The 26,537-nt window shown below is 39.3% G+C and overlaps 1 protein-coding gene across 1 annotated transcript in view; it reads left to right on the forward strand.

The window, feature by feature from the left end:
- The window catches only part of LOC136879251 (tetratricopeptide repeat protein 17), a 293,085-nt gene that overhangs the window by 117,834 nt on the left and 148,714 nt on the right, over window positions 1-26,537 (forward strand). The window contains exon 13 of the mRNA XM_067153063.2: window positions 23,491-23,638. Coding sequence (XP_067009164.1) covers window positions 23,491-23,638 — 148 coding nt within the window. The remainder of the gene's footprint in view (window positions 1-23,490; window positions 23,639-26,537) is intronic.

Genomic DNA, 26,537 nt, shown 5'->3' on the forward strand with positions numbered 1-26,537 from the left:
AGCTGGTAAGGAGAGTTTGCATGAGGTTTCGAATGATAATGGTATAAGGTTGATTGACTTTGCTACGGGTAATAACATGCTTATTAAAAGCACATGGATGCAAAGGAAGAATATAAGGAAAGTAACATGGTGCTCTCCAGATGGGATCACAAACAGCCAAATTGATCATGTGCTTATAGATAGAAGGTATGCTTCAGATATCTTGGAAGTGGATAGCTGTCAAGGTGCAGATGGAGATTGTGATCATTATCTGGTAAGAGTCAAATACAGACAAAGGATAGCCAACTACAGAGAGATGAAGAGAGTTGTTGTACCCAGGTTTGATGATGCTAAGTTAAGAAAGGATGAAAATATAGCACACTAATATGCAATGGTTTTGACAAATAGCCTTAATGAAATGGAAGATTGGACAGGAGAGAGTATTGAAAAAAGATGGCAAATGGTTAAAGGTATAATATACAAAATGGCCGAAACTGTTTTGGGCAGAAAGAAACAATCGAGGATTCTGCACTGGTTTGATGAAGATTGCAGGAAGAAGATTGAAGAAAGGAATGAGGCAAGAAGGAGAAGAACAAAAACTACTGTAGAAGAATACAGAGAGAAGAGAAAGGAAGTGGACAAGGAATGTAGGAAGAAAAAGAGAGAATTTGAGAAACAGTGGATTGAAGACTTAGAAGAGAGAAAGACTGCTCAGGAAACTAGACAGTTTTATATAAGGGTAAAAGATATAAAGAAAGGATTTCAACCCAGAGCAGTTTTCTGTAAAGATAAGGAGGAAAATCTGATTGGAGGTAAAGATCAGATGTTAGACAGATGGGTGGAATATTTTAGTGAACTGCTGAGTAAGGAGTCAGGATTTGAAGGTGAGGATGAAGAGGTGCAGACAGAAGAGAGTGGGCAGGAACAAAGTAGAGAAGAGGTGGATCTGGAATCAATCAAGGAACCTACATTGCAAGAAGTTCAAAATGGAATCAATGCTCTTAAAAGCAATAAGGCGCCAGGAGAAGACAGCATTACTGCAGAAATGATCAAATATGGACGAGAGAAACTAACAAGGTGGTTGCATGAAATTATGGTAGAGATATGGTGAAAGGAGAAAATGCCAGGGCAATGGAATATCCTCCTCGGGCCCCGCGTAACCTATAGGTTACATAGATTCCCAATTTTTTATCTCTGTCACCAAGCAGTGCAGGCCACTACTAATGATTCCAATACCATCTCAGAGAGTGCAGCATCGGCTACGCTGACTTTCAGACACTTATCTCGCCACAGTTGGTCACAATGAATGTTTACAAAATGGAGTCACTAGTTATTGGCGGAAATTGCATCACAGTGAAAGTAAGTACACTTTTCCAGTAATAATAATAGTTCTAGTATTCTAAAAAAGAGTAGTAATGATTCTACAAGTTCACTAATATGCAATTCATGAGTAATTTTATAGGAATCGGCAATTTGTAACGAACAGTGGCTTATCTTGTATTGATGTAACCTATAGGTTACAGTGGGTCTCACTTGAAGTAATATTTTATATAATGTTTGTTTCTTTTTTTTTTTTTTTTTTTTTTTTTTTAGGCCTCGATTCCAATGCGATTCTGGAAATTGTCAATGGGGACGTGTCCGATATGTCAGACCTTTCTGACGACGAGGATGAAAGAACTTTCGTCACTTTATTCCTGTACCCCCCCCGACGGGACACGTGTTCAGGAGGAGGATGAAGAAGATGGCGAAGGAGAAAATGATCAAGGAAGTGTCCAGTACGAGGGTATCTGGAAGAGGTCTGATGTATTTGAACCATTTCCCCCAGCACCTCCACCAGAACCTGTACAAGAGCCAAAAATACTCCCCCCCATCTCTCAAGATTCTACAGATACGTTGGAAGCAACATATTTGCCACACTGACAGAGTTTAGAAACCGCAGATACCTACGTGACAAAGGGATTTGTTTGGATGCCACAATAGAAGAGATGAAGAACTTTTTTGCTACCACCATTATTATGTCTTATTTGAAATATCCCCGTATATGAATGTATTGGGCCAGGAAGACCCGGGTCCCACAGATTGCGGACAAAATATCAAGAGCAAGATATTTCAAGATAAGGAACAACCTGAAACTTGTAGATGACACAGAAGTGGATGAAAATGAAAAATTGAGCGACAAGTATTGGAAGTTGAAACCACTGATAAACATTCAGCAGGCTTGCCTAGATAACCCACGAAGTGATAAACATTCCATTGATGAACAAATAGTACCATTCTGGGGGCAGGTAGTTACGCATCAGTTTGTCAGAGGAAAGCCAAATCCATGGGGCCTGAAAAAGTTTGTCTGTTCTGTTCCAGATGGGCTACCAGTTGACTTTTTTTTGTATGAAGGAAAGGGAGATAGTATTCTGAATGATGCTGCATTTGAAAATCTGGATATCGGTGCAAAAGTGGTAATTCGATTATGTAGATCTCTACCACATGGGTCAGCAGTATACATGGACAGATTTTTCACTTCAGTTCATCTGTTGGATATTCTCTGTTCTGAGTGTGAAGTACAAGGCACAGGAACTTTGCAAAAAAGAAAAAAAAACAGGATACCGACTGATGAGCTTCGGACTAATTCTGAAATGAGAAGGGCAGGAAGAGGAAATCATGATATGTTAGTGAGAGATGACGGTCAAGTAGCCATTGTTAAATGGTATGACAACAAGCCTGTCATTTTAGCTTTCAGTGAAGTAGGGGCTCAGCCAGAGTCAGTGTCATCGCTGGTGCAGGAAAACAAAAGAATATATTTTTGTAGATTGTCCTCAGATTGTCCTCTCATACAATGAAAATATGGGAGGAGTGGATTTTTTAGATCGAGTTATAGCAATGTATCGAATTCTTGTTCATACCAAAAAATGGACCATACGATTGATATTCCACCTGATTGATTTTGTTCTGGCTGCTTCGTGGATAGAACATAGACGAGCTGAAGCTACAGAAAAAACACCCAAGAGGGAGAAGCTTGACTTTTTGGCCTTTCGAGTAGAGGTGGCTCACTCACTAATGAACTCACAGTCACAAGTTGAGATGGAAGAGAAAGATGAAACAAACAGAACCACATTTGGAATGTTCCCCCAAGAAAGGAAGGCAACAACATCTCTACCTCACGACAGCCTCCGCAAAAAGAATGCTGATCATCTGCCAGAAATCCCGGAAAATGTGAAACCTTCCCGCTGCCGTCTGCCAGGGTGTGACAGTCCTAAATGTAGGGTCATGTGTTCCACTTGTAAGGTGTTTCTGTGTATGAATGCAAATCGGAACTGCTACAAAGTTTTCCACGAGTTATGATTTGTTGTATTTGACTTGTGTACTTTTAGTGTGTTGACTCATTCAACCTAAATTTGTATGAAAGTTTATATTTCTCCATTTATTTTGAGGTATTTTAATATAGAGAACTGATGTTTAACTTAAGTGCATTTTAAAGTACCCAACATTGTACAAAGAAAATATCCCATACTTTTCCATGACCAACATTAAGACATTAAGGCAGTAAATAGTTTCAAATTCAATATCGTGTTTTTGTAAAACTGATATTTCTAGCATCCCAAAATTCTAAAATTTGTATTCAAAACTATTTTGCTTAGACCATGGGCCCGAGGTGGATATAGCGATACTCTGTGTGGCGTAAGTTGCACATGGAATTATTATGTGTGGGGCGGCGATGGTGGATAAATAGATTGATGACGGACGTATGAAAATGCAACTAAGATTGTAGAACATTCATTGCGTGGTACCGTAAACAACGGAAGCAAAGCAAGGTACAGCACACAGTGAAAAGGATTACTGACCTTGATCAGAATAGGCGTGCGCAGCTTTAACCAAAGTTCACTTTTCAAATACAAAGTGGAAGCAAATAAGCAGAGTGCGCAAAAAAGCTTTTTGCTGAGACCATTCCAAAGGTGTGCGTGGTAAGTACAAGTTGGGGAGGAGTATAGGAAAGGCCGAAACAGTAATCAGGGAAACAGAACCAACCTTATTTTCATAATAGACATATATTGTAATGACAACAAAAATGGTCACACGAAACAAAGTAGAATGATTATTTGAAATGATTGACTATGTTCAGCAGTAAACAATCAAAATATGAATAATATCACCATAAAATAGGGCAATAAATTGATGCATAAAACCAAATGGATTATCGATATTTAGTTGTTTGACACAAAATAGGGGATTAAACACCATAACATTGACTAGAATTTAACAGGTATCCTACCGATATATATTACCACACAAACTATAAAAGGAATTTTAAAAGATACCTAGGCCACTGTACAATATCCAAAAAACCCACAGGATAGGATCAAGGAAAAATAACGGATAACGGGAAGAGAAAATAGTATCCAAGGGCTGGCAAAGGGAAAAGAAAGGTATAGCCTGCAACTGAATTTTAAAAGTAAAGAGCTAACACCGAAACTAGTCTTAAATGAGAGTTTCAAAAAAGGTCACAGATCGTACAGTCAGTTTCTTGCGTCTGTTCACAGAAATTTATATCCTTCCTCATTCACTTTTCTTTCTTTCACTTCTAATTGGGGAATGAAATTTAGAAAGTCCAGGTATGATCTTGAAATAGAACACGAAAGTCTACAGGCTTGTCTTGCAGCCACAGCAAGTATAAAGTTGCATTTCCAGCCAGAAGGGCATATTGGAAAAGGAAAATAGTTTAATGTGAAAAAGCGGAAAGAGATTAAAACTTGCTCACCCAGCCAGCGGTCTAGAGTTCGGATCTTGAGCAGTAGACGAAGTAAACATTGCATACGGACCAGCCGTAAATGCGAATAAAAGGAGTCCCTCCACACAGTTTGTTGCACAAAGTCGGACTCGCTGATCGAGGCCAGAGCAGGCCTATTTATATTGCAAAAAAAGAGTCCAGAAGGAGCGAGAGCGCATGGTGACGACACAAGCAGCGTGCAGAGGGGAGGGGACTGAGGGAGAGCAGTAGTGAAGCACAGAGCCGGATGAGCGAGCGGACGGAACACACGCAGAGGTTAGAAGCAGCAGTAGACCAGTTGAAGAGGTAGAATTGTAGAGATAGGGGAGCACGTTACATCTGCCCTATACATAAGAAACATGATAAAGCAGACTGTGGGAATTATAGAGGAATAGCATTGCTATGTATTGCTTATAAAATCTTAGCAAAAATCATAGCTGGAAGGCTGAGACCATACATTGAAGAATATCTAGGAGATTACCAGTGCGGCTTCAGAATTAACAGATCTACTACAGACCAAATTTTTCCTGTCAGACAGATCCTTGAAAAATGTTACGAGTATAACATTGATGTTCATCAGCTGTTTATTGATTTTAAACAGGCATATGATAGTATCAGAAGGGATCAGTTATGGAAGGCAATGAAAGAGGCAGGAATACCTAACAAATTTACAAGATTGGTCCAAATGACTCTAGCGACAACAGTATGTAAAGTAAAGGTTGAGGGTACTTTATCTAAAGCTTTTGAAGTTAAGCAAGGATTATAACAGGGTGATGTACTCTCCACCCTTCTGTTTAACATTGCTTTGGAGAGGGTAATGCGAATAATACAAGGGAGCAACCCTGGTGGAACATTATTTAATCAAGTGACACAAGACCTTGCATATGCAGACGATATTGATTTGCTATCCAGGAGGAAACTGGATCTGGAAGAGAAGTTGAGAAAACTAGAAAAATATGGGGCTGAGATGGGACTGATGATTAATCAGTCAAAAACTAAGTACATGTTAATGTCTAGGAAAAAGTATAATGAAGCAGAAAAATATGTGAATTTAAATGGGAAAGTATGAATGCTGCAAAAGCTTTAAATATCTAGGGTCAATGGTAGCTGAAAACAATGATATGAAAGAAGAAATACATGCTAGGATAGCAGCTGGTAATAGGAGTTACTTTGCCTTAGGCAAGGTATTTAAAGCGAGGAGTCTTAGAAGGAATCTGAAGCTGACTGTTTATCGCACGGTAGTGAGACCTGTGGGGATGTATGGTGCGGAAACTTGGACCATGACACAAGGTGAAGAGGAGTTGCTACAGAGATGGGAAAAGAAGATACTTAGGAAAGTCTATGGACCAATAAAGAATGGTGGACTCTGACGAATCAGAAATAATAAGGAAATCAGAGAGCTGTATAATAAACTGGATATAGTAACAGAAATAAAGAATAGTAGACTGCGATGGTTGGGACATGTAGAAAGAATGGCAGAGAACTGGACAGTAAAGAAAGTCTTTGATGGGAAACCAGAAGGACGTTGTATGAGGGGAAGACGAGGATCAGATGGTTGGACAGCGTGGAGGAGGATTTGAGACAGATGGGAGTTAGAAGATGGAGAACCAGAGCAGTCAACAGAGAAGAGTGGGTGGAGATTGTCCAGGAGGCCAAGGTCCTACAGGGGCTGTAGCGCCAAGGAGTAAGTAAGTAAGTAAGTTGAACCATTGAGCAGGAAAACGGCAGCTGTTCCTGTCCACAAATTACAGCTGACCAGGAAGATGTCTGACTGCATGTGCATGGTTACCTCCTTCCACCTCTTCTATCACGTCACATGCCTCAAGTACTGGTGAGTGCTTTGGCCAATCAGAATGCTAAATTTTCCTTTAATAATTTAAAAATATACGGCAAGTGATAATTTATACAACAGTACTGGGAAAGACTCCAATGATGTAACCACGCAGGTCAGTTTAAGCTGCAATGATGAGCCTGACCAAGAGAGTCCGCCAACATGGAAGGAAGTAGAGACGGCCCTTAATAGTATGCCCAAAGAAAGATCTACAAGATTTGATGAAGTCAGTGCAGATATGATCAAAGCAACTGGTGCAATAGGAATACAGTGGCTTCATAGAGTAATTAATGCAATATGGAAGGATAGGAAAGTCCCAGATGATTGGAAAAAGGGAATAATAATACCTCTCTTCAAAAAAGGAAGCCGGAAGAAATGTAGCAATTATAGAGGGATCACTTTATTGTCTCATGGTTTGAAAATATTTGAGAAAATACTTGAAAAAAGGCTAAGGAAAATAATAGAACCACAACTGCAGGAAGAACAATATGGATTCAGAGAACACCGATCAACTACCAATCTCATATTTGCACTTAGAATACTGTTAGAAAAGCATTGAGAGAAGGGCAAAGACTTAACACTAGTGTTTTTGGATCTCGAAAAAGCATTTGATAGTGTTCCAAGGAAGACTATATGGGAATGTTTAAGAAAGAAGAATGTACCCAAAGGGCTTATCCAGAAAGTTAAAATGCTTTACGAAGACTGCTGCAGTTGCGTACAGATAGGAAACGGTAATTCTGATTGGTTCCAAACCACTAAAGGAGTGCAACAAGGCAGTACCCTTTCACCATTACTTTTTATCACTGTCATGGATGAAGTCATGAAAGAAATTAAGCAGAACAACAATATGGACATCAATGCATTTGCATTTGCAGATGATGTAGTAATTTGGGGAAATACAGAGAAGGAAGTCCAAGAGAGGCTGAATAACATATGGCCTAGAAACCTGCACAACAACCCAACAAGTGGACAGCAAACTACAAGCCGCAGAAATGAAGTTCCTACGAACTATGGTACAGAAGACAAAAAGGGACAGGGTAAGGAATGAAAGAATAAGGGAGCAAGCTGGTGTGTACCCATCCCTGAATGAAAAAGTGACAAGGGCCCGTTTGAAATGGTTTGGCCCTGTCAAACGAATAGACGATGGAAGGACTACAAAACAATGGCTAGACACAGTCGTGGCCAGAAAACGACCGGTAGGAAGACCTAGGAAGAGGTGGCTGGACCAAGTGAAAGAGGACATAGGAACAAGAGGAATCAGCTGGGATTTCGTCTTGAGAGAAGAGTGGTACATGGACAGACAGAAATGGAGAGTGCTCGTAAACCACACCCGGGCAACTGGAGTGGAAAACTGATGATGATGATGATGGACGGCAAGACAATTTTACGCTTTTAAATACACTGCAAATCTACAGGCCAGCAGCTTTCGGTAGAATGCTTTACGATGTCAATTGATCCAGCCTTTCTCTCTAACTTGCGTTCACAAAAATCAGCCTAGTGTTTTAAATATATAGATACTGATGTTAGTCTAGACTTATGTTGTAATGAGAGTTTTGGACTGACAACACAGATGTTGATGCTAAGTCATCCAGATTGTATGTACTCTTCACCAAGAGGCTCCATACTTCTCCTACTCCTCCTGGCATTATTACCACCAAAATATTGGGTTGGCCTTTCTGCATATCACTCACGACTTTGTCTGATTTGCAGCATCAGACGGGCAGACTTCCACGACTCACATGTGTGTTTGCAAACAGTCCATCCATCTCTTCCTCTGCTGACCTGGGGGCGTCTGTCCTATTGGACTCCGCTTATGAGTGCCCATCTTGTAACGCTTTCAGCATCCGCTCTGACCCCAAGACCGTACCAGCGTAACCTTGCTCCTTTCATCTTGTCAGGAATGAAAGTGATTTTGAAGGTGCTTCACATGGTTTAATTTCTGATATGATCATGTCGTATTACTTCCATAGACCATCCAAACATGTACATCTCCATTGTGTGAAGCATCTGTTCATGCCTTCTCATTGCTGCTCAGGACTCAGAACCATAGAGCACCAGTGGACAGATTTTGGAGGGAGATGTTTGTCGCAGAGGATACCCATGACTTGGCTCCACCTCATCCAGTCAACATTGATACGAGGTTGAGCATCCAGTTAGATGTCTCCATCGGATGTTATGTGAGAACCAAAGTAACGAAAGTCAGAGGTCTTGACACGCGGAGTACTGTCACCTATAATAGTACAATCCATTTGCCACATTCCAGGTATTCCGTCTTGGTCAGGTTGAGTCACAGTTCGAAGACATCAAACCTAGTTTTTCATTCGTGGTCCAGTATCTCTAACCTGCCAAATCTCGCTAGTCAGCATAGAACAGACTCCTTAGATGAGGTGCTTTCAGTTAAGCTGACGCTGTGTGCATGCATACGATGAAAAGCATTGTTGACAGAGCAGATCCTTGATGGTCATCATCTCGAATGTTGAATGGCTCGGTGATGCGGTGGATGGAGCTGGTGGTGCCTTTGCAGAAGAGCTGCACGTGGTGAGCATAAGCTTATGGAGCACCGTGGGAATGATGGAATAACCAAATTAACTCATCTGGGACTAGATTGAATGCCTTCTCTGAATCTAAGAAGGCTAGATGGAATGTCTTTTTTTTCGCCCTGTGTGTCTTGCGTCAGCAGCTGGTTGGCGTGGATCAGTTAGTCAATCCATCATCATTCATCTGCATGTAGCGCTATTGCCCAAGTAGCAGATAACATATCAACATGTTGCCTAGTTTTTTCTTAAAGGACTTCAAAGAACTTCGGAAATTTATTGAACATTTCAATTGATAAATTATTCCATTCCTAAATTCCTCTTCCTATAATTGAATATTTGTCTCAATTTGCCCTCTTGAATTCTAACTTTATCTTTGTATTATAGTATGATTTTTATATGTATTTTTTCTACTTGTTTGTTACACTAACACATTGAAGGTTTTTGGCGACTGAATGGGAAAGGGTTAGGATTGGGAAGGTAGCAGCCATGACCTTAAATAAGATACACCAAGCTCGATAGCTGCAGTCTCTTAAGTGCGGCCAGTATCCAGTATTACAAGTGATGAAAATCATTTTCCGTCCGTATTGAAAGTTTCATAAACTGTATATAGGATAATATCTTTTGTTTATTTCCACCTATTCAATACATTACAAGAAGTTGGCATTTACTTTAAAACATTATTCAGTTAAGCTGACGCTGTGTGCATGCTTACGATGAAAAGCATTGTTGACAGAGCAGATCCTTGATGGTCATCATCTCGAATGTTGAATGGCTCGGTGATGCGGTGGATGGAGCTGGTGGTGCTCACTCGGTTTGGTATGATCTCTCCTGCCTTCGATAGCTCCACTCAAGCTTATTTGTCTACTAATGTCATTCCATGCCAACTCTCCACTGACAGTTTGGAACATACCGCTTAGTCAAGCAGTTCATCTTCTTACTCCAAAGTCTTGCCAGCCCAAAGTTGGAAACATTTTTGTACCACTACTCCTTTGTTGAAAATCACCCATAACAAATTATGCTGCTTTCCTTTGGATCTCTTCCAGATCTCATATCAAGTAATCCTGGTGTGGAGCACCATACACTGGAACTATACTCTATTTAGAAATGAAATGAAATGTTGTATGGCTTTTAGATCCGGGATATCCCAGGACGTGTTCGGCTCGCCAAAGTGCAGGTCTTTCTATTTGACTCCCTTAGGCGACCTGCGCGTCGTGATGAGGATGAAATGATGATGAAGACAACACATACACCCAGCCCCGTGCCGTAGGAATTAACTAATTAAGGTTAAAATCCCCAACCCGGCCGGGAATCAAACCCAGGACCCTTTGAACAGAAGGCCAGTATGCTGACCATTCAGCGAACGAGTCGGACACTCTATTTAGAGTCTTACAGGAGACTTATATGCCCCTTGCTTTGCGTCCTTACAACAACCCCACGTAAGTTGTACCACTGACACAGATATAGGTCTAATGGCGACGATGGGATGGAAAAGGGCTAGAAGTGGGAAGGAAGGGGCCATGGCTTTAATTAATATTTGCCTAATGTGAAAATGGGAAACCACGGAAAGTCAACTTCAGGGCTGCCGACAGTGGGGTTCGAACCCACTACCTCCCGAATGCTAGATAACTGCTTCGTGACCACAACTGTCAGTCACTTTCTCGGTACATACTCAAATATCTTCACCTGTCATATGAAGCAAAAACGACAACAGCCTATTCCCAGCGGAGTCTTGAGCAGTTTGAAGCCTACTTGTCCTGTGGTTTGTTCGGTTTTGTTCACTCCTTAGGACTGCTCACCACCCTGCTCGTATTGATGGCTCCATTGCTTGAAGGGTAATTCAATATGCAGTTACTGGGCTAGGGCAAAGGTGCAGTAGACCCTCTGATATGAAGTCTAACACCGTGGTTTGCTAGGTCGAGTCCATTGGTGAAAAAATTTTCATCATTGTGGTATACCATTTGTAATCACTAAATTGCATGCCCAAAGGCCTAGTTTCTATTCTAAACCTCTCTGCTGTGCTCATATGGAATCGGGGCATATGGCGGTGTTGATGGTTATTCATCTGTTGTTGGAGACGTTAAGCCATGATCAGACCTCTTTATGTTAAGCCCGGTTCACATTAAATGTGCCGGGCTGTTCCGATCAAGACTGATAAAAAATCATGTATATTAAATTCAATTGAATCGTTCTCACTTCATGTTCCGAGCTGTGCAAGGAAAGATCAACTGACCATCTCATCGGTCTCGATCTGATCTGAGACCGGAACGGCTCGGCTGGGATCATCAATGACCATCTAGTGGGAACGCGTGAAAGGCCAAGGGCGAAGAATCAACAGGATGCCGCTCCTCACTTTTGCGATAACCATGGACGACGAAAGATTGAATGCGTGCGTATCAAGAACTATATGATTTATCGCACAAAAATACAGCGACATGAACCACAAGTTGAAGCTGTGGTCTGAAATGTCCAAGAAAGTTGGACAAGATAAGTAAACAAAAAATAAAATAATTGTTTTTATTTTTATACACTTCATTTCGAAATTGCTGAAGGACATAACAATTATGTAAAACAAAATGTTCGAGCATATAAGAGGAGCTTGATCACTCTTCAAAAGCAACCTCTATAGGTAGTAGCAGCCCATCTACTTCATAATGTAAAACTCCAGTAACATTCACTCAAAGTACAGTAATAAAAAACAAATGCAGCAGACTGCAATTATTGTGCTGATGAAATATGTTCTGGAAACAGAAAATGGGAAAGAAATGGAAAACGATGAGATAAACCACTTTTTTCGTCTACGCAGGGTACCTTCAGGAAATTTTCCAAATTCGATCAATTGGTAGCTAAGCAGCAAATCTTCAAAATTATAAGAGATATTGAAACAAACGAGGTCAACCACAACCTTTCTCTCAGTATAACAAACAGCAACCTCATCGTCCTCCTGATTACCATCCCTCTTCAAGAACGCCTTTGGACCACACATTTTCTACACCATCACCCATTCCACCACAGGAAAGGCTCACTTCACCATCGTTACCATCATCTCCCAATCCACAATTCATATCGCCAGGCCATCCACAGAATCAAAACCATATTTCTGTCCATTCGGATTCATCTGTTGGGCAACCGCCCGCCCCAGGCGACCTTATCCGTTTTATAGCAGCATTTCAATAGAATCAGTGAAAATAGGCAACATATTTCAAAAAGCACTTTCTTTTACTATATTTTTCTGCAATGCATTCATTAATATATTTTAATAAAGTTAATTTTTAGAGCTTGCAATGGCGTTTACCTAAATTCATCCCTAATCATCCCTGTGCAAAAACAAAAATTTAGTTAACTTACCTGAAACATACAGCAAGTTTTACAGCCAGTGTAATGCATTCTCAGAACGAAGTATCTGTTGAATATCTGCTTCAACCGCATAAAATCATAATGCGACATACGGCAGTACTGGTTGAAGTTTGATTCATCGTCAAGTAACTCTGGAAATAAAGTGAAAATTTCTCCTCCTCCTTTTCGCTTTGTCAGCATTTTATGCACCCAGAACCTCAGTCTGAGCCCATTCTCCTCTTCTTCATCCAAAATCAAGACAATTTTAATTAATGATTCGATTGAAGAAGGCATTTTAATTTTTGTCACTGCTGTTTACTAGCGGACCTTCTGAGATAGACTGAACAGAACAGGAGGACAGAGAGTAGATCGGCTCGACCATGGCAGGTATAGAGTGAATCGGCCTGATTGATCCATGCCCAGATCATGACTTGCTCCAAACATCCTGGCACATCTAGTGTGAACCAGGCGTTATTTGTCAGGAGTAGGATATGTGCTGTGGGGGAAGCAGAGTAGGTCTAATTGGTTGCAGTTGCAAGGTCATACAACGACCTCCTCCTTGTAACCTAACATGGTAACTAAAAACAAAATTTATTTCACATAACACTGTAATAGCAGTAGAGTTTAAAAAAAAAAATCCTGTTGTATGTTTGGTGAAAAAATTACATTTTTGTAGGTCATGACATTGTTTGATAAAATATTAAATCATAAAGTAAAAATTACTTCCTTCTTCTCCTTGTACCATATATCCTGATTGGATGTCGGCTGTCATCAGAGCGATCTGGTTCTTGTTCTCAGCAACTCGGAAAAGAGTGGGAATACTGAGCCCATAGCATTCTCGTAAATTCCGTTGTTAAGATACTTTCCTTCTTCCCCTATTTCTCCTTTCTTCAGTTCTACGTTATAAGATAACCTGAAGGAGTCTAATATTTATCATTTCACTGACATGGCCAAAGTACTCAAGTTTCTTCTTTTTGATGTGCATGACCTCTAGCTCGTTGTTCAGGTGTTGGAGTACTTCAGTGATATGTATTCTGTCAACTCATGGTATTCAGAGCAGGCATCAGTAACACCACAGTTCAAAGGGTAGAAGGGTTTTGGTGGTGTTTCCTATTAGGGTCCAAGTCTCGGCGCCATAAAATAAACCAAATTAAAAATAATAAGAGAGTTGATTCAACCTTTTCAATAGAAATTACATAGCGTTTATTAAATAAACATTTAATGGCACTAGTTTCGACCTATTTAAAGGTCATCTTCAGCCATATCGCGTGTAGAACAAAGTATTTGAAACACACTAGTTTTAAAGATGGTCTTAAAACTTAGAAGTTTGACACTGTGAGAAAATTGTTTTTAGAATTTCATGAAAACACTTTTGTTGTAAGAAATTAGTTCACTTAGCTGTAGGAATATATGAGAAGAAGTCTTTTATATTCTTCGTAGTATTCAAGAGCATAGATACAAATCAAAATTCACAAATTCACAGATTTAAGTCAGAATTTCTCTTCTCTGTCCTTTCACCATTGTTATTTTATTTCATTGTTTTCCATATTCAACTCTCCTTGTCACTAGATGGTTCACGCTAGGCTATGTGCTATGGCATATGAGTAACAACACTTTGTGATATGGCATATGAGTAACAACACTTTGTGAATATATTTTGTATTGAATAGGTGGAAACCTTTACTGTGTTGTTACTCATATGTTATTCTCAGTTCAATACGGACCAACAACATGAAATTTATAACCCTTAATATGTGCTATGGGTCGTACACCAGTATCCAAAAGTTAAGCATAATCACTAAACGATGCCATACGCCTGATAGGAATGTCAGACTAAAATTGCTGAACAAATGAAAGCTGACTCGCACACCATATGTCACACAACTTATCAAAAAAAAAAAAAAAAAGTGTCAGAAATGTTCTGATAGCTAAGGTACACCTTTGACAACAACTAACAAAACTTGGCAATGTCTTCCACAACATAATATGCTGTTGATAGGGTGTATGGTTACCCCTAATGGCCACACATGCTTTGCAGTGCCGTGGCATGCTCTCCGTCAGATAGTCCAAGAGCTCTTGTGGCGGTCAATCCCATTCCTCCGAAAGGGCAATGCGAAGGTTTTGGAGGGTCCTTGGTGGAGGCTGACTCGATGCGATTTGCCTCCCCAATGCATCCCAGGCACGTTCTATAGGATTCAGATCCACAGACCTCGCCAGTCCATGAATGTCTTTCCCAGTCAGAGATTCATTCACCAGAGCTGCGCGGTGCGGTCGGGCATTAACGTCCATTAAGAGGAGGTCTGGACCAACCACCGGTTCTCTCCAGATTAATGTGGGATGGGGATCGTTCTGCAAATTGTAGCGGGATTCATCTGTGAAGAGCACATGCTTCCATTCATTCATGGTCCAGTTTCAATGTTGACAGCTCCACAGTAAATGGGCCCGTCTCTGTGCTGGAGTGGGCCGGACGCACACGCTGGACGTTGGGCAAACAGCCCTGCTGTTCTGAACCTCCAGTACACAGTTTGCCGGGAAACGGCAACCCCTGAGACGGCTGCAAGCTCCGCCGACAATTGTCTTGCAGGTGCACTCCGATTTCATCAGATGGTTAAGGCCAGATATTGGTCCTGCTGTTGGGTGGTTACCCTTGGTCGACCTGGTACTGGCCTACGACTAACATCTCCTGTGTCTCGAAATCGTCTCCAAATGATATAGATGTTGATTCCCATAGGGAACCTGAAATATTTGTCCCGAATGAGTATGTACTAGCCATGCATCTTGGTGGGTGTGCTGTTTACCAACTGATGAGCCCAACTTAGCACACAGCAGAATGCTGGCAACCAGGAATGAGTTAGCTGGAAAATTTATAATGTCCAATAACGGACCATTTATACTATTAATTTTTATTATTTTCGTTTTCAAAGCCTGGAAATGACACTTTGTGGCACATTCAAGGATACGGAGACTTCGGTCTGTGTCTGGCCTACTTCCAGGCGGCTGAGTATTCTGCCCTGCAAAATGGGTTCCAAATGGTGCCGTGCCATTATGTTGTCACGTTCACCACGAGGCTACACTCCGCACACTATAACAGGGCAAACACGACTGAGGGAATACGAGGCGCAGGCACTGGCTGTGTTTACCTTACAGTTACGTCGCTAGTCAAAGCAGGGAACACTCCTTTCCTATACAGAACGAACACGTAATGTTGGTAGGTGCACATGTCCTGCGATTTGCGGTCTATTTCCTGTTGCCCTGCTTACTCGTATCTTATGCTTAACTTTTGGATACTAGTGTACTTTCATGACCTGTATACACCTGTTATGCTATTATTCCTACTTTTTTTCACTCTTGTCTCTTCAACGTCACAGTACGGCCTTCTACCCCCTGCCCGACTCACGTCCTTTTTTTCTTGTTTGTCTGCTACACGTTTTCCTACCATCTTCAACGCTCTTCTATTCTTCTATCCTGTCCATCTTTCGTTGCACTTTTATTTTAAAGAATTCTTCTAGCATATTTGTCCTTACTTTGTCTAATCACCTTGCTGTTTACTTCGCACGCACATACAATGGAGCAAGAAACATCTTAATTGTAGCTAGGATGGTGTCACCACCTCCCATTTGGTAGGTTAGAGCACAGTGACAAACGAGAGTACCACTTGCTATAGACCAATGGTACAGCATTCTTAAAGTCAAACCTTCATTATTAGAGAAGTCTTGCTCGTGAACAGGCTGCAAGACGTGGAGTAAAGTTCTCTGCAAAACATAAAGAATTTCACCTTGTTTTGTAACACGGCAGAAGGCCCAGAAGCATCAATCTAAATATTCAGTAGAGGTCTTTCCTTGCATTTAATCATTGAAATGAGTTTGTAGGCTAAGAATATAGCCGATTGTTGGCTCGGTTATGTTCACGATTATTGGTTTAAGTGCACCAAGAAACATCATTGTTAACCCACTCGCTTGTAGCTTAACATCCAATTAAACTATGGTTTCATAATGAATTGCTTCTAACTACGTGCATTTCTATCAGAAAAACAACTTAAAAACACAGTGAATAGAGTAGGTGGTTCGATTTATGTGAGATATGATGCAGAGTTCATAGTTTTAACTTAGGAGACCTTGCATAAGAAAGAGTAGATTCTTGCCAGGACCAAAGTGTTGTTCATGTTAACAAAGAGCGTTTGCCCCAGGCAAGTTCGTGTTAATTAGGCTTTACTGTATACAGTTCTGTTCCTGAGAAACAAAAGGGCTTATGCCCATTTTGTTAAGAGTTTCCTGCAGAAGGTGGATGTCCCACATGCACTTTTTCCCCTCCTAAAAGCACTCTGGACTACCACGTTAATGTCACACTAAATCCGCAGGGAATGCCAACAGGACAGTCACCCTTTATTTCATAGATGCGTTCGATTTTACTGAACACAAAACTGGCCATAACTCAGAATCACAAAGAATTGACATATGCTCTTTTGCCTCTCAGGTACACAATTATTTCTGTCATACATATTCTGGAAAGGTATTAGCACAGTTGTACTGATTAGGTATTTCTTGAGCAAGTTTTTTCAGTTATTTGATTCAAAAGAATGATAGAAGCAGAATCTTTAAAATGGTTCGTAAGTAATTCTTTGGGGAGTAAATACCACATAATGACAACACATTATACTGCCGACAGTTTTTTTAACATAATTTTAGTAAGTTCTATTTAATCTGTTTTTATCGAGTCATTTCTCAACTTTTTAGAACAGTTGTGTTCCTTTGTAAAGTTCAGGTTGACATCACATTTTACGCAGCGAGTTTTGGTTCTGTTTTTGCATCTGCTGGCCAACTGTGGCAACAGAAACAATAGAAACACTCTGCAAGACCTGCACAATCATTGCCGTCCAACTTCGTGCAGCATAAGTAACTACCATATTTACTTGCGTATTATTAGACCCCTGTTGATAAACTTAACCATAATAGGTATTTTATTTGATCCTGTATTGGCTTGTCTAAACTATTAAAGACTATTTAAAATGGTTTATGTTGAGTCCACCTTGTCACTACACTTTTACACCCAAAAAATGCAAGGTGGGGTGGGGTGGGGTGGGGTCCAGTATGCGATGAGCTCAAATTTTGTGCAGTGAACATAGGACTCCTAGGCTATAAAGAGTTATAAATTGTACATGTAAACATTCTACACTACTCTTTAACAAACTTATGAATGTATTCTGAGTGTTACCAGCTATTTTTGCATTGGAAGGCAGTGCTCCTAATTTTAAAGACTATAAATGATGAACACATGGCTTTCAGGCCTACTTATGAAGTAAATATAGCCAGTTTTAGTTACTCTTATATCACGTCATTTGTTTCATCTCATTAACTCCTGTGATGAGGTTTACATGAGGAAGGGCATCCGGTCGTAAAAACTCGTTATGAACATTCGTCTCACTTCAACTCGATCTCGTAATGAAAATTCCAAATGACTTTATCTTCACTGGCATCGAAAACATTCGTGATCCCGTCTTTTTTGAAAATAGTTTCCTTCCCGACTAGAGAGTTCAAACAGTTGTAGCCACAGTCGAGAAGCGCATCTACTCATATAATAATAATATAAATGATAATAAACTCGGAAATAATAAAATAACAAAGAATAATAATAATAATAATAATAATAATAATAATAATAATAATAATAATAAAGCAAGGCAAATAGAAAAATAACAAATTGCCTGATAAATGACAACTAAGGAAGGATTGTGGAACGTGCAGGAGCCCTGTTGAGGTCCATGGGAAGGTATGCCGTTATGGGGAAGAAAAGATTCACAATCAATCTTCCTCGACTCAAATATTATTTAATATCTAAGCTTGGAAAAGTAACGGTAAACTTATCAATACACAAAATTGAACTATACGCAAGGGAAACAACTTATAGGCCTGATAAATGACAACTAAGGAAGGATTGTGGAACGTGCAGGAGCCCTGTTGAGGTCCATGGGAAGGTATGCCGTTATGGGGAAGAAAAGGTTCACAATCAATCTTCCTCAACTCAAATATTATTCAAATTAACAAATGAAAATTTACAAGAAACAAAGTTAATAAATGACAGAGCGTCTGGTACTTAACACATTTAACAAATCTGATACAATTACGAATCAGACACAAATAAATGGCAGAGTAGTTGACAATTAATTTTAAAAATAAAAGGAAGAAACTTTTATCAAGGATTCACAGAGTGAAGGGAGGCATCCTCGGAAGAATCAAGATTAATACGATACGTTATTCAAGAGAGATGGTTACATTTACCTGTAATAACAAAACATTGAGCCAGAAAAGGGTTGCCCCCGAAGGCGACATGAAACGGATTAGCCTAACAGCAAGTCCTACTAAAACTCAATTATGATGAATCTGGTAATCTAGAGGAAACTCCGGCGCACAAAATAAACTCTTATATTATTGCGGAAAGTTACATTAAAGGTGACAAAGGCCGAAACATAAAAATGAATCTAAATTAAAGTAAATACAAAAGAATTAGAAGTTAGCACTTACAGTGAGGAACTGGAGAGCCAAGGCGAGGCAAGTCCCTGAGCGCACCTGCTCGCGAGGACAGTCAGATGGAAAGATGCGGCCGAATCACAGCAAGCACACAAAGCCAGCATGAAGCCAGAAATGGCCTGATCACAAATAACCATTAGGACACCGAATTCCTCGAGATTCTCATTTTTCACCGATTGGAAAGGTCGTTATTCTGACCAATCCAATTGCATGACCATATATGGTCAGTTTAAGATAGTTAGCAATTTCACAAGTTCTCGAACATTTCTATTGCGACACCAGTTGCATCATCAGAAACCGCACGTGCGGTATAGGATGCCTAAAAAATAACGCCCTTTTAGATTTTTCAATCACATTACAAAATTACAATTCTAAGTACAGAATATGAAATTATAATACCATTTAGTTCTTTTTCACACAATAATTTAAAAAAGAATTCAATAAATTCTTCGAGTTACATTAGAACGTCTTTTCTTTACACTTCGTGAAATTAATTTAAATGATCAACTACATAAAATTTAAATACAAAAAATCATTCAAAAATAATTTTCGCATCTTGCAATGTTCATTTACAGTTCCATGTAATATCTTCATCTGACCAAAAAAACAAAAATGGTAAAACATCATATTAAGAAATACTATAATCAATGATTTTCACAAGTTCGTGAGTCCCAAATTCTATTCTTGAGGTTTCTTAAAATAAAATAATTTCCAGTTCTCCATCCCACCACAGGCGACACAGTGCGAATCTATTCGCAAATGATTTCTGGAGATGGTCTCTGTTATTCACAGTATTCCCAGCTGGTGTATGTGTAGCAGAAGCTACCCCTTCTGAATAAATTTGTGCTGTAAAAAACATGTTAACCCACCAGTTGATAAACTAGCATTTGTTACGAGTTGTATTTCTGAACGTAATACATAGTGACTGGAAGCATTGTTTGGGTAACTGTGGCAGTTGAAAGCCAGACCTTTATTTTTAAGTATATTTCATGCTTGTTCTCTACATTTATCACATCAGGATTTACCTAAACATCTGTAATTGAGATGAGAGAGACTTCATTTTTTAGGTTAGGTACGCTATCAAGTGTCAGGATAGTGCCAGAAGTTTCATGACTGAAAGCTTGCCGTATTTATGGATGTCTACAGGTGTGGTGGTAATGCATTTTATTACCCTAATGTTTAATTTCATATGTTCCTTGTCTCCATTTTTTTTATTAACGCGCATGTTTTCTTTGGCATCTCCGAAAATTGTAAAGTAGTTAGTGGGGACATAAAATCATTTACATTAGTAATATTAAGTGGTTTACAGAAATCAAAGAAGATATGAAGGAAATACAAATCACAGTAGAGGATTTAAAAAACAAGACACACAGAATCAAGACACTCAGAAACATAGACACCAGACTACAGACCAAAAATAATAGACATACCATGGGAAGAGTGATTTCAAATGAGGAGAGAAAATCCAAGATCTGAGAGAATGAAGAAGTACTGGGCTGAGAGAAAATTTAAAAAAATCCATTGTATGATTGACTAATGTGGTCCAATGAAGACCATAAAATGTAAAATAAAATAATAATAATAATTATTTATTAGATATGTTGGCGAGTAAAACAGTTGTTATGATTGAATGGTTTTCATCACATTTTAAACGTATTTCTCTCCAAAAATTATCTCTACTGGCCCGAATTACGAGATACTGAATGATCACTTTGTTAATGATCTCGCCTGCTGTATTAATAGTAACAACTGTGAATATTTCTCACCTAAAGTAAACTCGTGGTGGTGCAGCTGTTTTTAGGCATGCCCCCAGTGGAGGGGAGCTGTATGTACCGTTTTTACCGCATATCAACCTTCTTGCCATTCTTAAATCTCGGGCAGTACATTACCGGGAATCAAACTTGGGGACCTGAGAACGGCACCTAATTGTGCTAACCATTACACTGGCGGACATTGTTAACTTCAAAACACAGGAATATAGCATGACTGATGTGTGCTTGGAATGTCCAAAACTTTTCACCTATTTATGCGATGTCATCGGAGCTGCAGTAGGCCTTCGATATGGAGGCAGACATTTTGTAACTACAAAACACAGATGTACCTCATGACTTTGATGCATGTTTCGATTGCGCGGGTCTTACGAACAAAACCATTCAAAAATTTGTGTGATATAATCGGAGCTGCAGTAAGGCTTGTGCCCGCTTTGAAGCAGAATTGTTGTTCTCCTACGAATTATGTTGGGGGGTCTTTTATTTTTTCATTTTCTTGCTCTTGAAAAGCAGTGGTGAGGGTTCTAATATGCGAGTAAATGCGGAATTTAGCGCGCCACATTTAGAAAGGTCTGATCTGTATGATTGTGTGAGTCAGGTGGAAAGATCATTTCTTTATGAAATAACAAAAACTCTTACCAGTCACAAGTTTTATCATGTCATAGAGAATTAATTCAGTAATCACGCTTTTGTGTAAGAAAATGATCAATCCTGGAAATAAATCTAGTGACACTTTTATAATATCCCTCTTGTGGTATGTGTAACTGCTACGGCTTACACAGCATCAAAAATAATAGTGAAAATAATAATAATAATAATAATAATAATAATAATAATAATAATAATAATAATAATAATAATAATAATATTTGTTTGTTTGTTTGTTTGTTTATTTATTTAAACCTAATAAAGAAAATTTAAACTTCATGAGTTTCGAACACACAAAATAAATGAAACACACACCATATTAATACTCTGAAAACAGCCCAACATGACAACTACAAGAAAGAAGATGGGAAGCAGGCTGGGAGCCATACGAGGTATGTGAAAGGTAGTTCATTGCGAGGAAAACGAGATTAATGGTGATCCCTTTCTGAACACTCAAATTTACTGATCAGATCAAGTTAAAGCCCAAAACAAATTAATTTACAGTCAAAACAACATATGAAAATGTATGTGCTAGCACACACTCGTTACAAAAAAAGTTTCTACTTCTTGAAACAATGTTTACAAAAGGTGAGAATCAATTATTGAATTATAGACGATGGCAGGGTATTTACATTTTTTACAAAAAATAGAAATCAACGTGGAAATTATAACATGAAATTAAGGAAGGGGCCAGTTGAAACATTTACTGATGACAGATAGCAGCAAAACAACAAAATTTAACGAGGGGGCTAGTCAAGTTGTTGCCTTTCCTAAAACACTTTGGTAAAAGGCGCATAGCTTTACCTAACGTTCGCTAAATTGGTACAGAGCTACTGGAGGCATCCCCTAAGGGAACACATTACATACTATTTATGAGATGTGAAAACCAAGTGACTTTTACATTAGATTAGAATGTTCAAATCAAGGAAAAGGGATTACCTCCGAAAACAAAGGGTTATCACTAGCTGCGAGGGCTAAGTCATTTGAAGTTAAAATTGGCAAATGGAAGATACCTCGCGCAAACTCCGGTGCGCACAAAAAAAAGAAAAAGAAAAAAAATATTTACATTTAAAAGTTTAAAATCCAAAACATGAACCAAACAATGCTCACCTCGGAGGGCCAGTAGTCCCATCACAGGACAGACAGAGGGGGACCTATGCTCTCTTCGCTGGTCACAAATCAAGTGCACGAGAATTACACTTGCGTTATTCTAGCCAATGAGGGCACTGAAATTTTTGATGACAAAAGATCTTTACAACTTCCAGAACTTTCCTTTCTGATGCAACAGGAAATCTCTAGAAGCATCTTACCAACACAGGCATGTGGAGCTACACCCTGCCACAAAAGTTATTACCTTAAATGCTCAAGACACTAATTACACAGTTATTTACATTATAAAATTTTACACAATAACCAAATTAATTTAGTGGAGTTGCAGATTAATTAAATAACACTAAATATCTCATATGGATAATTCAAGTTACATGAATGATTTATGAGGTTGACATTTCCAAATTATGACAAATTTCCCAAAAAAATTCTTCTTGGTCCTCATTTGAAATGATAATTTTAAATATCACATTCAGTCAATTTTTCAAGGCTAAACAAATGAACGTTTTTTACAAAATCAAATAGAACAAAATCAAAATTAAAACGATGACTCTTGTCCTTCAGTAACGTACTTCAACGTCTTTTCTTGAGGTTGTCCGAAATAAAATAAAGTGATACACAACATCTTTCAAAATACAATTAAACACAGGTGCTTTAACACCATAACAGTATGCATGGTTATTTTATAACTCCTTAATTAAAGGGACAAAGACAATATATAACTTACCATCACTGTTTAAGAGGTTATCTAATAAATCATGTTAGTATGGGAATATGAAAAATTCTTTGACGTAAAGTAGAGGAAGGTACTAAGAAGCAAGTTAACAAAGAGTACGCACACACTGTACAAATAATTTCTCAAAATAAGTATTGAATGGCAGATTTGCATCAGTTGGTCTATAGTATATGGAAATACTTTCATGATGAACATGATACTGGACTTAGAGATATCCTTTTTTAGAATCTTTGGAATTGCATTATGTATTGAATCCATTTTCAGGATATGTGTGGAGCCAGTAGTGGCGGAGGAAGGCCCGTGGACTTGCTCACTAGTCTGGAAAGTTTAAAAGAAGGGGAGACGGTGTTATGTAGTGCAAACGGTGAGCAGTGCCGAGCTGTTCAGTGTTTCTCTGCCGGCCAGGATTCAGGTGAGTTGCAGTCTCATCTCGTAGGATGAGTCAAACAAAAACCTTGGTTAATTAGTTAGAGCTGAAGTGGTACTCAGTAGCATCTTTTTTATACGTAGTCTCTATTATGTTATTTGCAAGTCCTCTAGCACTAGCACAAATAAACCAAAAAAGAACTGTAGTTTTCTATGTAGACATTCATTTTCAACTTCAGCTGAATTGAACTTCTTTCCCCACCCAGCTCCTTCTTGAGTGGCCCCATCGTGTGGTAACCACTAGAGGTAAGGTCTGGTGAAGATGGTGGGTGTGGGAAACATTCAAAATGCAGGTCTTGAATGGTAGCAACTGTTGCACGGGCAGGATGGGGTCAAGCACTATCATGTTGCCGCTGACGAACATCACCATATTGAATCGTCATTCATAATAGTGTAACCGTTTGGAAGTTATTAAAAACTATAAAGATAGGGAGGAGAGACTGCTACCAATTATAACTCTCAGCTGACCTAAATGATGATATCATAGCAATAAAATAGCAGTTACAAAAATAAAAATCAACACTCTGCTAATAGTTTAGAGATGCTGGCTTCTAGAGGATTCTGTGGATGGTACATTAATAAGGAAGGTTACAAGAATCGGTGAAAATTGAATAAGAGAGGAGTAAATTCCCTCAACAGCATGTCAGTGATTTTGAACAATGAACAATAGATTACATCACTTCATGAAGCTATACAATTATCAGATATACTGTTTTTTTGCTAACAACAGATCTTTTCTCTGATAAGAATACCAAACAAACATACAGTGGATAACACATAAAATGAATTAACCTATAACAAGAAAACTGTGAAGTACAAATCAGAGTTCAGTTTAACAAGCACCTTAACAAGGGGTACAAATACACAAATGTTGACTAGTTGAAGACTAAATATTCACAATAATCAAAAAAGATCACTTTTAGGGAAATTGGGAAGAAAATGTGGAGGAAAAGACGGAAGCACAAGAGACGGAATTGTCCTTAGAAATAAGTATTATGACAATATAATGCTGACTGAAAAAAAAAAAAAAAGAAACTGGTGGCATTTTAACTGAATAGGTGGTTAAAATATGGACACCAGTCCTGCGTTCTCAAAGTCCAGTAGAAAAAAAAAAAAAAATTCATTCACAGAAATTCCACCAACAAAGAGTATCCAGCACTCATAAACAAAAAAGAACTTTCGCCATATATAAGTTCCAATAAATTCGAAGTGAGAGGAGAGGCAGGCATTTGGGAGATGGGACAGGGCTGGACCTCACGGCTGGCCTCAACCGTTGGCTGTCCTGAGAATTGTTTTCCATTCTCCTGCACTAAGGCGAATGCAGGGAGAGTTCTTAATATAGGCCATGGCCGACAACCTCCTCACCTTCTTTGTGCATCTCCTTCACCATAACAAATCTCCCGGTGTGAGAGATGACGTTACCGTCTAAAGAGGCTCGCCTTCCCCCTTCAGTGGAGGAATAAAAACGTTTTAGTCGTAGTAGTGGCCTATAAGTGGCTACAGCTGGTCAGTGGTCCGACAGCTCTGCACTCCAACTGACCAGTCGAGGAGAGGAGGGGTGGCTGCAGCTCTGTCGTGGCTCTGCGCCCCTGCATTTGGTAGACGGAGAGGGACTGGCCTTCACTGTTGGCTCTCCTGAGAGTAGTTTTCTGTGGTTTTTTATTCTCCTGCACTAAGGCAAATGCTGGGTCGCTTCCTAGTATAGGCTACGGCCAACTGTCCTCTCACCTTCTCCGAACATCTCCTTCACCGTATCACATCTCCCTGGCCTAAGAGACTGCGTTACCGTCTTGGAGACCCGCCATCCTCTTCAAAGACGGAATGAAAACATCTTAGTAGTAGTAATAGTAGGCCTCACAGTGACGGAAAACAAACTTCTGCGGACATAATATAAATGTAGCTTTTTGCCCACCATACACGGGTCTGTAGTCTGTAGTCCAGTTCCTAGATGTTTGGAGAAAAAATGAAGATGATAAACACTAGACTAGGCCCTCCAACCACACCGAAGCCAAAGGTGGTCTGATTTGCTGAGTGGCTGCTCGGTCTTACGTATTAATGAGCACGGAAGTTACTGGAATACGGCTGGATCATCTCAAAGTTCAAAGAAGCATGCGACGTAGCTGAAGGATAGGCAGGTGAAGAACCATTCAGTGTGTGCTTGGGCTTGGTGAATGCTGGTAGAACTGGGGAGCGACATGATTGCAGTCAGATGTTGAAATGAAGGTTTGCAGTCATTAGAATAGCAAGTACCAGAAGTCTTGAATATGTTCAATTTGTGCTGCAGAATATAATCAGATAATAGTCAAATGAATGATCTTACTCTCAGGCATTCGTCACATGTTCAAAATAATAATGAGATTTTTTTCTAAAAGAAAAGGTAAAATATTTAAGTTATAACGCATGTGAAATTTATTTTTAGTGTATGTGGAGGCACTGTAGCTCGCGAATATCACCACGTACTTGCCATGGGCCTGTTGTTTAATGCATATCAGGTACTGTATTTGAAATGAAACATCATAGTTCTGCGGTTCAGAATCCACAGAAAACTCTAGGCCCTATATCTACTGACCTCATCATAAAACTTCAAACTTGTTTTTATTGAGCGTTGTGTTATTACAGTACCATCTTCAGTTCCAAAAATGGAACTAAGAAATGTCAAAACTTTTTTTTTTTTTTAATGGTCATTCATGGAGTTTTATCTTAAATGAGCGGGGGGGGGGCATGTTACTTAAATGATCCTTTATGTTTTACATGCGTGTGTAAAATACTTAATTTTTTACCACCATAAATCAGTTAAAATGATTTGTTCAGTTGTAAGTCGTGTTTAGTGGTACTAACAATTGAAAGTTGTCTGCATCCTCCCAAGTCTTCAGTATATGCAAAGT

Source organism: Anabrus simplex, chromosome 8 (assembly GCF_040414725.1).
Source record: "Anabrus simplex isolate iqAnaSimp1 chromosome 8, ASM4041472v1, whole genome shotgun sequence".
Taxonomy (NCBI): Eukaryota; Metazoa; Arthropoda; class Insecta; order Orthoptera; family Tettigoniidae; genus Anabrus; species Anabrus simplex.